General features: G+C 32.7%; 1 protein-coding gene across 5 annotated transcripts in view; it reads right to left on the reverse strand.

The window, feature by feature from the left end:
• The window catches only part of CCDC88A (coiled-coil domain containing 88A), a 117,110-nt gene that overhangs the window by 60,902 nt on the left and 40,195 nt on the right, over positions 1–16,013 (reverse strand). For all 5 annotated transcript variants that reach the window (XM_019719705.2, XM_019719694.2, XM_019719699.2 and 2 more), the window contains exons 6-8: positions 12,461–12,544; positions 10,750–10,890; positions 4,939–5,111 (exon numbers count right to left, since the gene is read on the reverse strand). In XM_019719705.2, the coding sequence (XP_019575264.2) occupies positions 4,939–5,111; positions 10,750–10,890; positions 12,461–12,544 (398 nt within the window). The remainder of the gene's footprint in view (positions 1–4,938; positions 5,112–10,749; positions 10,891–12,460; positions 12,545–16,013) is intronic.

Here is a 16,013-nt window from a genome sequence, read left to right on the forward strand (position 1 = left end):
CCCTACCTCTAATTTACTTTCTTTCTCTCTGAATTTGCCTATTAAAGATATTTTATTTAAGTAGAATCATACAATATTTGTTCTTTTGTATTTGGTTTCTCACTTAGCAAATTGTTTTCCATCTATTTTGTAGCAGGTATCAAAATTTCATCCCTTTTTTGGCTGAATAATATTCCATCATATGCCTATATCACATTTTGTTTACTCATTCATGGACACTTGCGTTGTTTTCACCTTTTGGCTATTGTGAATGACACTGCTATGAACAATGGCATACAAGAATCTGTTTGAGTCCCTGTTTTAAATTTTGGGGGGATATAACTAGGAATGGAATTGCAGGGTTATAGGAAAATTCTATGTTTCATTTTCTAAGGAATATTGTCAATGCTTTTAATTTTGCTTATTTTTTTCTGGTTGTTCATATACTTAACATTTTTTATACAACTAGAGCAACTACCTTTTATAAATACTTCTTTTACTTTTGTGTAAAGCTCTTCCCTACCTAGAGAACAAATATATACTCATCTAAATATTTTTGGTTCTTTCAGGATTCTTTCTTTTTTTTTTTTTTTAACTTTTATTTATTTTAAGTGTGTTTTTCCAGGACTCATCAACTCCAAGTCAAGTATTTCACTTTTTATATTTAGCTCTTTAACCCATCTGAAAGTCACTTGGTGGAAGTGAGATGTAAATTTAAATAAGTTTTCTAAAAGGAGTTATCCAGAAGTTCAAGCTTCATTAATAAAGTAATTCCCTTTGTGCATCCACTTAACATTTTATCTACAGGAAAAAGGCTTCCATCCACACCTCCCAGATGACATTGTTTTTCATAGTCAATTACCTCCTTATTGCCAAATACAGTGGATTATTTTCTGGTCTTTCTAGAGAGTTTAACACAGTTAACTTCATTCTTCCTCCTGACACTCTCTCTCCTTTAGCTTCTATGACTTCACACGCTTAGGTTTCCTACTTCTTCACATATTAATTCTCTGACCCTTTTGCTGATTTCATGTTTTGGGCCCATCTTCTGGCGAACAATTATCAAGCTCTCATTATCTGTGCTAAGTAATTTTGCTAGGCACTTGACACTTTCCCAAGCACAGAATCCTTACAAGAGCCCTCTAAAGAAATAATAGCAGTGATAGCAGCTTACATTTATTGAGCATTTATGTACTAGACATTGTTCACTTTACATATTTACCTCACACAACAATCCTACAGTAGGCACAATTATTATTCCTACTCAATAGGCTAGGAAACCAAGCAGCTTTATAGAGATTAAGTAACTTGGCCACAATCACTCAGTTAAGAAATGTTGAGCCAGGATCCACACTCAGGCAGTATACATCTAAAGCTAATGAGCTTGATCATATGCTGTATCTCTCTACAGTACATATTATAAGTCTCATTTTATGGATGAAAAAACAGTAACATGGCTAATAAAAGGTAAAGTCTGCCCATAACTACTTAAATACCTTTTTAATGTTTGTGTTCTTCAAATTACATCGTTCTCATTCTTCACCTTCTCCTGGACAGTCTTATCCACTCCCAAGGTTGCAACTACTTAGCTGCTGCATATTATTCTGCATCAGTATTCTAGTGACCCCAAATTTGTATTATGTGTTACAGACCAGAGAGTCAATAATCCAATGATCGTCTCCAGAGAGATATTTCTAGGGTACCTCAAACTAAAGATATCAAAAGCTAAATTTGTCTTTTAGCTTAATCTTATTCCTCTCTCTTATATTACAAGTAAACAGCATCACTATTCAAATAGACCATGACTATAGCAAACTAGGAATTATATCAAAGACCCTGCCTTCTCCCTTATCTCCTTTCCAACTTCATTGTTACAATCTTAAATCAGGCCCACACCACTTCTTGCCTGGACTGTCCTTCACTCCACTTTCACACTGCCACCAGAATTTATTTTTTCTATTTGGACACTTACTAAGAGTCAGCCACTAGGCTAGTATCTCTTTATTAAAACATAAATCTGATCTTGTAACTATGCAAAAAACTTCAGTTGGTCCCCACTGTTTAAAGCCCAAATTTCTGAGTACTGCATATATGACCATCCACATATCCACTTCATTTTCAACTTCATTACCCTTCCTTATACCCTATTGAACTTGTTGCACGTCCCTCTGCTTAGAATACATAATTGAGCATTTTCAACCTAGTTAATGTCTAACATCAATGGAAATGTGACTATCTATATTCCTGATACCACTCCCTTTTGTCTCCTAACTCAGGAGTGACAAAAACTCCTGTGGGTTTCAACTGCAGGCTACACAGACTTTGAATACACTTTGTTTCATATTACTTCACTGATCTGCTTAAAAATGTACCTCATAAGTCAATTTAAAAATGGACAAAGGATCTGAATAGACATTTCTCCAAAAAAAATATTTAAATGGCCAATAAGCACAGAAAAAGATGCTCAACATCATTAGTCATCAGTGAAATGCAAGTCAAAACCACAATGAGATATCACTTCCCACTAGGATGGCTATAACCAAGATGGTGGATAATAATAGATATTGGTGAAGATATGGAGAAACTGGTGCCTTCATATGTTGCTGGTGGAAATGTAAAATGGTGCAACCAAATAGTGACAGTTCCTCAAAAGGTTAAACAGAACTACCTCATGACCCAGCATTTCTACTCCTTGGTATACACCCTATAGAACTGAAAACGTATGTCCACACAAACATGTGCACATGAATGTTCACAGGAGCATTATACATAAGAGCCAAAAAAAGTAAACAATCCAAATGCCCCATCAACTGGTAAGTCAGCAACCAAAATGTGGTCTATCCATATAATGGAATCTTTTTCAACCATAAAAAAGGAATGAAGTACTGATAAACACTACAACTTGGATGAACCTTAATAACATTATGCTAAGTGAAAGAAGCCAATCATAAAAGACCACATCATGCATGATTCCATTTATATGAAATGTCCAGAATAGGCAAACCCATGAAAAAAGAAAGTATATTAGTGTTTGCCAGGAGTCAGGGCAAAGATGGATAGGGAGTGACTGCTAATAGGTATGGGGTTCCTTTTTGGGGTGAAGAAAATGTCTTGCAATTAGATAGTGTATGATGGTTGCTCTACTCTATATATTAAAAATCACTAAACTGTATACTTTAAAAGGTTAAATTTCCTGATATGTGAATTATATCTCAACAAAAGCTGTTATTTAAAAACAGAACAATTTCTTTTTTTTTTTAAAAAAAAAAAAACCTCTTTGAAAACTTAGTACCAATGGAGACAGAAAATTTAATAAAGTTTTTGGTAGTGTTAACTACTGCATAAAAATAAAATTTATAAGGAATTACTTCTTCCAACCAAATTGCCAATATTTTTATTCTGTATGTTAATAAATCAAAAGCAATTTTATTATGTTATACCACCCATAAGTATGTAATTAGTTAATTTGTATGTTCTCATTACAATTATTTATTTCCATTAGGTCTACGGCAACCTGAACTATTTTTATCCATCCTGTCTTCCATACTTCATCACTTTAGTAAAGATCTGTCCCAGCAAAAAGACTTAAAACAAATGTTAATAGAAGAAATCCAACAAGGAAACATATTTTCAAAGGACAACAAAGACATTATATGGTATCTGATGATAATTAATAGGAATAGTTGCTATATTTGGAATATTTATTTATTTATTTATTTAAAATATTCATTTTTTCCAATCAGCATATGAAACCAAACTTTATCATTCTCTTTAGGTTGTCTGGAATTTTAATACACTCCATGGCCAAGTAAATTTTATTTAAAATCAAATTCTAATTTAGTGCAAAATGATAAATGAATTCACAACCATTACTGCAGCTCTAATTGCATGCTTTATCTAAAGACTGGAGAAGATTGTGCTAAATTATATGGAATGAACTAGTGTTCACTGTTTAGGCTATCCATTAACTGCCAGTCAAACTAATAACAGCAATCTCTTCCCTAATTTTCCTGGTGCAGCTGTTTATAGAATATCCTGGGCGTGTTCACTTCAATAGATATATAATAATGCAGACATCCACAATGAAAGCTGTATTTTTTTGTTTTCAAATTTTTCTATAGACTATATTTTTTTCTACCTTGCATATTCAATCACTTTCTTAAACCAACGACTTTAAATAATCAGTAAATAAACTTAATTGCTAGATTGTGGCTTTAAATTTAAAATCTACACTGTAAAACCCAAATTCTAGGAAAACAAACCAAAAAAGGAAAAAGTCAAAAACACAAAAATCCTTTGTTCTTTTCAAAGTGCAAAGTAAGTCTCCAGCAGAGATTGGTCATATCTTCACATGTGATTCACCAAGGAATGCCTATGTGACATTTATACTGACTTTTCTGCAATGATCTTTGCAAGTTAAATAAATTTCACCAGCACTAACCAATCTGAATATTTACCATCTCTAAGTACATGAATCAGGCATTTCAATTACTCAATGCAGGAGACACACACACAAAATTAATTTTTTGTAATACCAAATGCCAACAATTCGATCTTTTATAACATTAATTTTAAAAGAGCTAACTAAACTTATTGATCTGCACCAGTGGTTGCCAGGATTTCGATTTTAAGAATGTAAAAATAAAAAAAATTAAGCAGATCCCAATTTGCCAAGGAATAACATTATTTTATAAAAGAAAGACATTTTAACACTAGACACATAGGACGAACATAAAACCAGAATAAAGGGCATCCTTTAAACTGGTAAGATTAAGCATTTGAAAAACTTTATGCCTTATGCCAGTCTCCTAATTTTTCTCATTTTGGCAAAAACTAGTAAAAACTTGACATGGGTTAGCAATTGGGAACTACTATCCATATACCATACGACTAAAAATATTGTTTAGGTAACCTTTGTGACCATATAAATTCAATCAGCCTTGAAAATAAGCAACTTACAATTCCTGCCGAAGCCTTCTTATCTTGGCCTTGGCATCTGCCAGTTCCACTGACAGATGTTGTCGACTTTCTGTTCGTTTCATGCCTGGAGAACCACAGGGTGATTGTGCAGATGAAGAGGCATGGGGTAGGAAATGAAGACCATCTCGTTCTTCAGAGAGTTCTATAATAGTCTGAGGAAATGTGGAAATAAACACAGAATCACTTTTAGTATTCTACATATCAAAGAACTCAACACATCAACACTATTCACTGAGTCTACTAGGTACTATACAATATCGAAAAAGATTCATCAAAATATCTTAACTTCATCATATTTAGCTGTCATTTTTAAAAGTTTGGTTCAATAGTTCATGGATAAGCTATTTAGTAGATAACAATAGAAGACTTAATACTTTTTTCTTAGTTTTTTATTTTTTTTATTTTAAGTGTGGTTTCCCAGGACCTATCAGCTCCAAGTCAAGTAGTTGTTTCAATCTAGTTGTGGAGGGCGCAGCTCACAGTGGCCCATGTGGGGATCGAACCGGCAATGTTGTTAAAAGCACCATGCTCTAACCAACTGAGCTAACCAGCCGCCCTTTCTTAGTTTTTAACAAAATCAATTGTGGTAAAATAAGTAGACCAGATGGCAATGGTTGGAAAGTCACAGAAGACTTGTTGACATAGAAAAGAAATTAATCCAAGAGTGATTATGTCTACAACTATGCTGTCCAATATGGTAGCCAGTAGACAAGCGGCTATTTAAGTAAAAATTTAAAAAGTTAGAAAGATAGTTCCTTAATCACACTAGCCACATTTCAAGTGTATAACAGCCACATGTAGCTAGTGGTTACTTTTTGGACAGTGCAGCAATACAATCTTGCCATCATGGCAGAACTGGACAACAATGCACTGGAATTGTAAACAGGGACTCAGAGAGACCAAACAGAACCTCAGAAGTTAAGTTCAATCTCTTAATTCTGTAGGTAAGGTAACGGAGGCACAGACACTGATTTGTCCATGATCAGACAATTAGCTGGTAGCAATGTCAAGACTCCAGGCCAGTCTCTTGACTCCATACCCTATACGCTCTCTTTCTCTGCTATAGTAGTTCCAATCTGCTTCCCATCTCAGTGCTTCTTTTACTCTTTTCTCTAGAGACCCTCCATGGGACACAAATCTCCCTCTATTTATCCTAAATCTAAACTTTAAGGGCTTTTTAACCTACATGTACCTCACTCAATCATATTTGCTCTATTCCCGTAATTTTCCTTTTATTGGAAAATTCTCTTATTCTAAACCAATTTCTCAGCTTTTCCCCCAAACTTCTCAGGCAAACAGAAACTGTCTTCTACAGCAATTTCAACTGTCCTTCTATTCCAGATAAAATGGGTGGGATTACCACCATGGGACCATGAAATCACCATCCTTGTTTTTCATCACCAAGTCTTATATCACCCTCAATGAATCATTATTTTTCCTCTTCTTTTATTTTTTTAAACCTCCCATCAGAATTCATTTCTTTATCTTTGGAATATATTTCAGCACCTGAATGAGAAGGTCTATCCAACTATTGCTTGCACAGATTCCTGTGTTTATTGATAAATCACAGAATGTGATTTCCAAATTCCTTTTCTCTCTACAACTCCACATCCACTCAGTATTTGATATGTACAGGCTTAATCAGTGAGGGAACTATTCCTCTTTTGTGCAATGCCTCCTTTATTAGCATTATTCCCATGTCACTAAACCTATGCCTGAACCTTTAATCATTCAACTGCCCTTTTTGCCCAGCCAGACAGATTTTTCCTGGCTACTATAGAGTTCCTACTCAGCCTGGAACTACAATTAGGACCTTAAACATCACCCTTACTTTCTAATTTAACAGTACCTAGCTATCTTTGGCTATGGCTCACTCTTCGGGGAAGAAAAGGGAGGACTAATATTTATAGAACTTCTGGCTAGGAAATTTTCCAACAAGATTTCATCTAATACTATAATCTGCAATAGAGTATTATTAGGTCTATTTTAGACGTAAGGAAACTGAGGTTCATATAGATTAAATAACTTAACCAAAGTCACACAACTAATAGTACAACAGGAATTCAAATTTGACTCTAACATAGTATCATTTTTCCTTACCAACCATCAGTTTTTTGTGTTTTTTTTTGTTTTGTTTTCCCATTCCGGCTCCAAGGTGATAAAGAACTCTTACGGAAAAACAAACAAAACAAAATACACAGCCCTAACTCAGATCTTGCCATTCATTTTCTTTTTTTTTTTTTTACGGAGGGTGCAGCTCACAGTGGTCCATACGGGGACTGAACCGGCAACCTTGGTGTTATTAGCACCATGCTCTAACCAACTGAGCTAACCTGCCACCCCGTTGCCATCCATTTTCAATTAAGCTCTTTCCAATGCCCATCAATCCTTTTATTGAAAATCTTGCTGATTTCCAGGCAAATTCTCCAACAATTGCTACTGTAAATATATTCCCTTTTCTTTACTAAGCCTCCAACTGCAAATAGCCATCATCACTTCCAACAAATGACCTCTCCTCCAACTTGTCAAAGAAACAAAACCACCAGAGAGTCTTAACTCCTCCATTTTTATGTATCTCTTGCTCATAACACATATTCCTTAGTTCTATAACACTTTCAATTGGCTTTCTTCCTCCTTGTTCTTCAAAGATATACAAGTTTCCTCCATATAGGGGGAAAAAATCACATTTCCATCTTACTACCCTTCTATTTCTCTTGCAATGCTACTTTTTGAAAAGTAGTTTATGTGTTCACTCACACAACTTTATGCTATCCACTGTGAAAAGTATCACTACTCTTCATAGTAGCTGAGGCTCAATCTTCATGGAGTCAACTTTTATTTGTATATTTTCTTACTATCTCAATTATCTTCCATCTTGCCTTCAACATCTCCTAACTCTAACAATAGTACCACATATACTAAGTGTTTAATAAATATTTTTTTCATGTACAAATAAATTACAATTTAATTATGCTACCTTTTGTTTTTCATTTGCAATATAGTTTTTTTCAGTAAACCAGACACAATCTCTTATACCTCCTTTGTATCTATCATCTTATCCAGCATAGTACTGAACACAAAAAGAACTGCTCAAAATTATTTAACTGATTCACAAAATGGAGAACTCAAGAATAAGTACTGAAGACATATACTACATTTGAACTGACTAGGTGGTAAAATGGAGCTATCAAGAGCTTCCAGAAGCCAATGAAAAGAGTACAAAAGAACTATGGCCTGAAAAATCTTTTTAAAAAAGAAAAATAGGAAAGAAACCTTTTACTAAGAATAAAGAGTATCCAAACGTGTTTTCTATTAAGTATTATGTCAACACTTTGATTTTTCTCTAATGGTGGTAGTTTCTTAAGCTGAAGTCCTCTGAACATTTTCCAAATAATCTGACAGGAAATATCATTAAAGTATAACTTTAATTAAATAAGCCTTCTCTGAACCTTCCAAGTCTGGACATTCCACTAGCAGTTGCAAGTAACATCTTCCTTCAGTAAATTCCTATAGTATTTAGATGTATGTCTTTTTTGGTACTTATCATTTTGAAAATTTTATTACAGTTAGTAATTTTATTAAAATAACTTCCTTATTTGATTGTCACAATCTTTGGTTCTTTTCTGAACGTTTGTCAGTTTGTTGCTCCCAAGTACTCAAGATCTTGCTAAAAAGAAGGTATTTATTAATAGATGTTGAAGAATGAACATAAAAAGATACATCAATGCTAAGAAAAAAATTCAGGTGATCTAATAATTTTACTTATAGAACTCACTGAGGAAAAGAATCAGAGATATACACAGCACACTCATTAATTTAGGCAAAAGGCATTATAATGGTTAGGAACACAAGCATTGGAGTTATTTAACTCCTTTGATTTCAAGTATCTTCACCTATAAAATGGGGTGATTGTGCAGAATAAGAGTATATGATAAACTTATAATACAAAGCTTGGCATAAAATAAACAGTGACAGTAAAGATATTTTAAATTCATTAAAATCTCCTACTTGGTGTTTAGTAAAGGGAAAGGACTGAAGAGATCATTGTTCCACAACATTAATAAAAAAGTGAAGAGTAATTAAACACAGGGTGACCAAATTATACTTTCTAGATTGAAGTGAAACAATTATGACAAAAGAGCAACCAAAATTTAAAAAGTTAAAAAGAAAATCTAAATAAGAATTTGTTTTAATCAAATTAAATGATACAGAATTATTATACTTACATAGTGTTACATTTGTTTAGTATTTCATAATTATTTTAAATTATCTTTTCTAATTAGTCCACTGGTGACCCAACTTGAAAATTTTCCCCAGAGAATTGGTTTGAAACCAGCTAGCAACTTGTTTCCTGAATACCTTATTCAAGAGAACGCAACCACTTTTTTTTTCCTTGTTAGAAGAACAAATTCAACCAAAATGGCTAATCAGGCAGGATTTTAAAAGGTTTTTCAAACAATCACTCTATTTAGTGTTTATTATTCCTTTTAGTTTTAACACAGATCATGTAATAACAAGTATTCTGTTCACATTTCTCCAACGTACTCCATCCCATATTAGTCAGTGCATGTGAGATCAATTTTACATGTCTATCAATCATACAAAATCAAAGTATAGATTTTCAGAAGTAATGCCTCAGAAGTTGGAGGACACCTTATCAAAATACTTTTAATATCTTGAAATACAGAAGAATGTTCTAGAAAATGAGTAAAGTAGTGAGAAGAAACTAAAATAAAAATACAGCACATGGTTCAAAAATCAGATTGAAAAATGAAACAGAACTCAGTAAGTTTGGTAATATATAGTAGGGATTTTTTTCAATTCACTCTTTCCTTCCTTTGGGCTATCTTAGCTTTTTAAAAAATGTAATTGTTGCTCTAAAATATTTCTTTATTTCCTATATTTTCTTCTTTTTAAATGCCTGAAGAGAAACTGAAAATTCTCATCAGAATTGAATATACTCTAAAAAGACGTGAAAGTTTTGTTCAGAAAAATAAATCTTTAGAAATTTCTTCTATGTAGTCTTTCATTTGTCCCAAGAGTAATCAAATTCTCTATAAATAGGCTCAAATCTGACTCCATGTAAATGGAACAAATGATGAAAGCTATACATTTCCCTGAATGGCAGAGTACTTTAGGCTGCTATTAAGAAAATATTACTCATCACCCACATGCACTGAAGTCTAGACTCCTCTAAAAATTATAAGCTGCTTTCAGTGAGTGCAGGCAAAAAATCTGGAGCAATTTCACTCTTTTTAAAAAGCAAAGTTCTTCCTTAAAAGAGCTCATAATAATTCTCTTTTTAAAAATCACACCTCATTATACTAACTACAAAAATTTGAGAACTTTTGTGGGACATTTTATTCAGAACACCTGTTATTCTTCTTTTATTAACACTTATTTTTCAACCTCATATGGCAATAAAACTAAGAAATTAACCTTAAGCAAATTCTTATGCATCAAGGCAATGATTTTTCCATTTACATCAACGACATTTTCAGTTTCACACTTTTGTACTGTTGCTAGAGCTACGGGGATGACTTAAAACACACATAGGAACAAAATCAGAATAATAATTTAAAAGGAAAAAAGAAAAGAAAATCTAATTGCAATCTGTTTACTAGCAATCTGGGGCTCTTACATGTCCGTTCTGGTTCCGTATTGCACACAAAAAAGGACATATAGTACTTTATTAAGAAACAGAGGAGTATCAATTCTGAAGTATCTCTGAATTCTACTGTTTTTTTGGGAAAGCAAACTCAGGTAATATACTGAAACAAATTTACAAACCTCTGAATGTTCATCTCTCTCATCTATAAGTCTTTTTAGATGCAATGCCATATTTTTCAAGAGTGGTTCTATTTCCTCCTGAGACATATCAGTCACTTCCATCCACTGCAGATCAAACACATTTTCTTGATTGTGGGTTACCTTTAGAAGAGCAACCAAAACAAACAATTAAAAAATGACTAATACTTTCATTTTAAAATGCACAATATTAGCTCCAATACTACATATCCCATATAATAAAAATATAAAAAGCAAATATGTTTAAAAAAGCATTTAAAATTACTGAATAATAAAAAGTCTACAAAAATTATTTTTTAATTCACCTTTAAATGAATTTATATTTATTTTCCAGTCAATTCAAAAGATATTTAATTCAGGGCATTTCTGAAGGAAGGTAATATTGATATGTCTGACAACTGCTTTAATAAAATCAATTAAAACTTTTCTTTAGATAATACTAAATTTATTGTACTTGAATTCAAAAGTGAAAGTTTTTTAATCCTGTAGGATATATGTTATTGCCCTTCTATTGCCCTTGTTATTGCCCTTGAAAAGCTAAGTCTTTATAGATTCTGAAGATGACACCATCACGGACCCTTAGGAGAAAAGGACTCCCAATATAAAAATTTTTTAAAGAATGAAAAAGTTATATAAGTGAAATACTTATTTCTTGCTTTCCATTTCTCACAGAGATTCTGATATTTTGCTGTAACTTTCACAACAAGCAGCAAAAAATAACATTCTCAAGAATGGTAGCAAATTTAGTAACTTGCAAAACTTAGCATTTATTCAAAATACAATACAAGCCACAAAGCTAGCATAAACAAATACATGTAAAGGGAAATTATCAATAAAACTATATCTTGTAGAGTACTAGTGCGCTTGCTGTTGACAATATTACTGACAAGAAAGCTGGGCGCTATAAATGTTAACTAAAACAAAATATGATCCATAGAAAACAAAGTCATTTAAGTAAGAGACTATTGTAAATACTACCCATTTTCACTATTTAAAGTCTCTCCTTCTCATTAGTTCTATTTCTAACCAACATGCAAAATTTAACATGCTCTATTTCTAAAAAGTCTTGTTACGTACGCAAGATTAAAAGCCCAAGACTGGATAAAAGCAGAGACAGTAGCTATCAAAAGCAATCTAAATAAATTATTTAAATTCAATTTTTTGACACTGCATAATATGTCCTAGATTTAAGTTTTTATATGGATGTTACAAATCACTAATGTGTTTATAATTCAGGTAATATCTTCAATAAAAATTATGCTTGTGTCCATTCATTCAAAAGAAATATCACTGCAATGACAAAATACTAAGGTTATCATCTTACCTAACTTTAGTTTTAAATTATACACAATGATTCACTTTCTGCTGCTTCCATTTACTATACTATTCATTCCGTGCTGTCTAACAAAGACGTACAAGCATACTTCATTCCTCACATAACACTTTTTGCCTATGTCCCTCTGGATAAAGGCAACAGTACATCTGTAGTTAGCACTGTGCCACGTATAAGAGGATTCATTTAAGAAACTATTTCTAAAGAGCAGAAGACAACGTGTCTAAAAGCAGGGTTCATCTATATTTGAGCTTGATTTGTTCTTGCTTATCCCATGACTGTAATTATTTTGGGAGACATACAAATAAATACACCACAAGCTTCATAAAAACTACATAAAAACTGTATACAGGTTATTACCTCTTGAATATGTGCGGCAACTGCTGCTTTTGTATCAAAATCTAAACTTTGAATTCTTTCAATAAATTCTTCTTTTTTCTGACACTAAAAGAAATGAATAAAACAATCATTCATACTTCATAAGGTATAGTTCTTAATATGTTGTAAATAAATAAAAACTCATCAGAGTAAAAAGCTTGGCTATGTTTTGAACAGTACAAAGAGGGTTTTGTTTTTCGGGGTTTTTTGTTTTGTTTTGTTTTTGTTTTTTTGGGGTTTTTTTTGCATTTAAATGGTATCTCTAATATCCTTACCTAATAAAAAGATACCAATTTAGCAATATTTATTTTAAAAACAAGACATTGAAAATCCATACTATTTTGATGCTGTAAAGTTCTAAAGCGGGAAACCATTACACAAACCATCTGAGGTCAGTACAATATTATTATGCTAACTCTACAGAGAAGTAAAGAATCAAGAACTTGTTTCAGGGAGGATAAGTTACTTGCCAAAAAACACAGTGAGTCAGTGGCAGAATTCGGAATACAGCCAAAATGCTCAGTCAGTCTTTGGCTATCATCAAACAACACAGCCTTTCTTCTTGGAAAAAAAATTTTAAGCAATTTTTACTTCAAGCTTACCATTCATTCTCACATCTAAATCCTATCAATCTAATAGAAAAAAACGCTACTTTTGTGTCCCGGTTCAACATTTATAAGGTAACACAGTAAATATTTGATTTATTTATAACATAACACCAAGTTACCAGGGGCAAAATTTAAGAATGTATATACAAGTACAGATGTATCAAATGGAATAAAGGCAACATTTATGTAACTTTTAAAAAGCTTTATATAATTAAAAATATTAAAATGATGCAAACCCAATCTTTTTCTTTCCATTCAGTATTGAATAACAGTTTAACATGCACCTTAATCTCTGCCTTCTCTCTACATCTCTTATACTGCAATCCAACTGCAAGTATAACCATATTCTTGCAGCTACCAAATGAGAAGTGCATACAAAATAGACAGCACTGCCTCGTCTAGCTTAGTGGCATCTCCTGGGCCAACTACTGAACACTAGTGAAGACAATATAACAGAAAAATCGGCTCTCTAATCATGAAGAAACGTAGCAAGGTTCTGATTTATACTCTGCACATTTATTATATCAAATCATGACACCCTATTTCTACTGCCATACAATTTAACTTAAACACATTCCCTCAATACAGAAACGTCTATCTATAGCCTGTAAAAACAAAATCACTGGGATGATATAATAACATTTAAAATTAAATTACCAGGAATATATAACTCCTAGCTGTGAATTGGAAGTCAAACACTGGGGGGATGAAATGAAAATTAGTTTAAAAACAAGAAATTTTAGGTTTATGAATAATATTTGACAGGCAAAGTAAGAACAATTAAGAATGACTTTATGGATAAATGTTCTCCAATTTTTTGGGTAGATATCCAGGAGAGGGATTGCTGGGTCATATAGAAATTCTATTCTTAATTTTTTGAGGAACCTCCACACTGCCTTCCACAGCGGCTACACCAGTCTGCATTCCCACCAATAGTGTATGAAGGTTCCTTTTTTTCCACAGCCTCTCCAACACTCGTTACTATTTGTCTTGTTGATGATAGCCATTCTAACTGATATACAACTGAAAACAACAAAGGAACAAGACAGACAAACAAACAAACAAAACCTCATAGACACAGACAATAGTTTAGTGGTTACCAGAGGGTACAGGGGAAGGAGGTGGTAAATGAGGGTAAATGGGATCAAATATATGGTGATAGAAGGAAAAGTGACTGAGTGGTGAACCCACAATGTGATATAAAGGTGATGTATTACAGAATTGTACATCTGAAACCTATGTAATTTTACTAATCATTGTCATTCTAATAAAATAAAATAAATGACTTTATGACAGTACATTTGTAGCATATATAAAATAAATTTTTAGGTAGAGTATCCCCAATTTTTAAATTCAATGCTTCCAAAAATGTTAACCTATGCATAGTTTCTGAGCTGATGAGCATATAAAAAGGCTGGGATGTGATGACTATGCCTCACTGAAAGGGTCCGCCAATTGCGTACCCTTTGCCATATCTGTCTGTCTTCCATTTAAACTAAACACACACTTTCCTTTCCTAAGCCCTAGGGCCACAGTTTCTTTATTTACACTGCCTTTAGGAGCTCACTTTTGAACACAGTCTCAACACATATCAATGAGAATTCTTCCTTTACCCTTAAAATACCCACAATTTCTACTAAACCTCTTCTTTATTCAAACTCTAAAAGTCTTAAGAATTCTGAAAATGTTTTATAAATAGGTTAGATTTTCTTAATACAAAATTTCATAGGATCTTGAAGGACAGAAAAAAAAGACTATCAAGATGGAAAAGAGAGAAGATTCAAACTTTGAAGTTGAATAATCAGACAAAATGTTTCCATCAGTGTTGTCCAATAGGGGAATCACTAGCTACATGTGGTTACTAAGTATGGAAATGCAGCTACTCCAGTTGTAATTTAAACAGACACACCTGGCTAGTGGCTGCTGTATTGACAGCCCAGTTCCAGAGCATAAAAATGTCTGGTGTTAAAAAATAGATATATAAACAGTTTTGCTTCCAGCCAACAGAGACTCTTATGAAGTCTAAATAATCACCAGCAAATTATTTTTTCCACTTAAAATTATGGTCTCTTTTATATTTATATAAAGTTCTTAAAGTATTATGAGCATCAAGTTACTTCTAATTCTATTATAGTAATTGATTCCTAAACCAGCATATTACCATAAATATGATATGGAAGCTGAGAAAAAGGAAAAGAACAAAAAAAGTTATATAACTGCATTGACCGTAAAGTTGTATATGTTACATCAGAGAGTTTACGCTCTGAATCGTATTCCTCAATTTCCTCATATTTTTCACTTGGTACTCTCAGTGTCTTCTTTTCTTAAAGAAAAAAGACTTATGTGGAAAAATTATACTAAAATAGAGGAAAGGGCACCCAAAACAAGCTAGTGAACAAGAAAATAATAAAATAAAAAATACATGATAGAATTTTCAACAAGAATAAGGACATTAATGACTGAACAGCTCATAGTTCTACCAAAGTTAAGACCAAAATGAGCCACATAAAAAAAATAAAAATAGAAAAATTAAAATTTCCTCTTTAAAGGATGGCTATTACCAAAAAACCAGAAAATAATAAATGTTGGCAAGAATGCGGGGAAACTGAAAGCCTTGTATACTGCTGGTTGTAATATAAAATGGCATAGATACTATGGAAAACAGCATGGCAGTACCTAAAAAAATTGAAAATATAATTACCACATGATCCAGCAGTTCCACTTCTGCATATACACCAAAAGAACTGAAAGCTGGGACTCAAACAGCTATTAATACACCCACATTCTTAGAAGCATTATTCACAACAGCCAAAAAGTGGAAGCAACCCAAGTGTCCATCAATGGATGAATCAACAAAATATGTTACAGACATATGATGGAATATTATTCAGTGTTAAAAGAAGAAAATTCTGACATGTGCAACAACA

This window comes from Rhinolophus sinicus, linkage group LG05 (assembly GCF_036562045.2).
Source record: "Rhinolophus sinicus isolate RSC01 linkage group LG05, ASM3656204v1, whole genome shotgun sequence".
Classification (NCBI taxonomy): domain Eukaryota; kingdom Metazoa; phylum Chordata; class Mammalia; order Chiroptera; family Rhinolophidae; genus Rhinolophus; species Rhinolophus sinicus.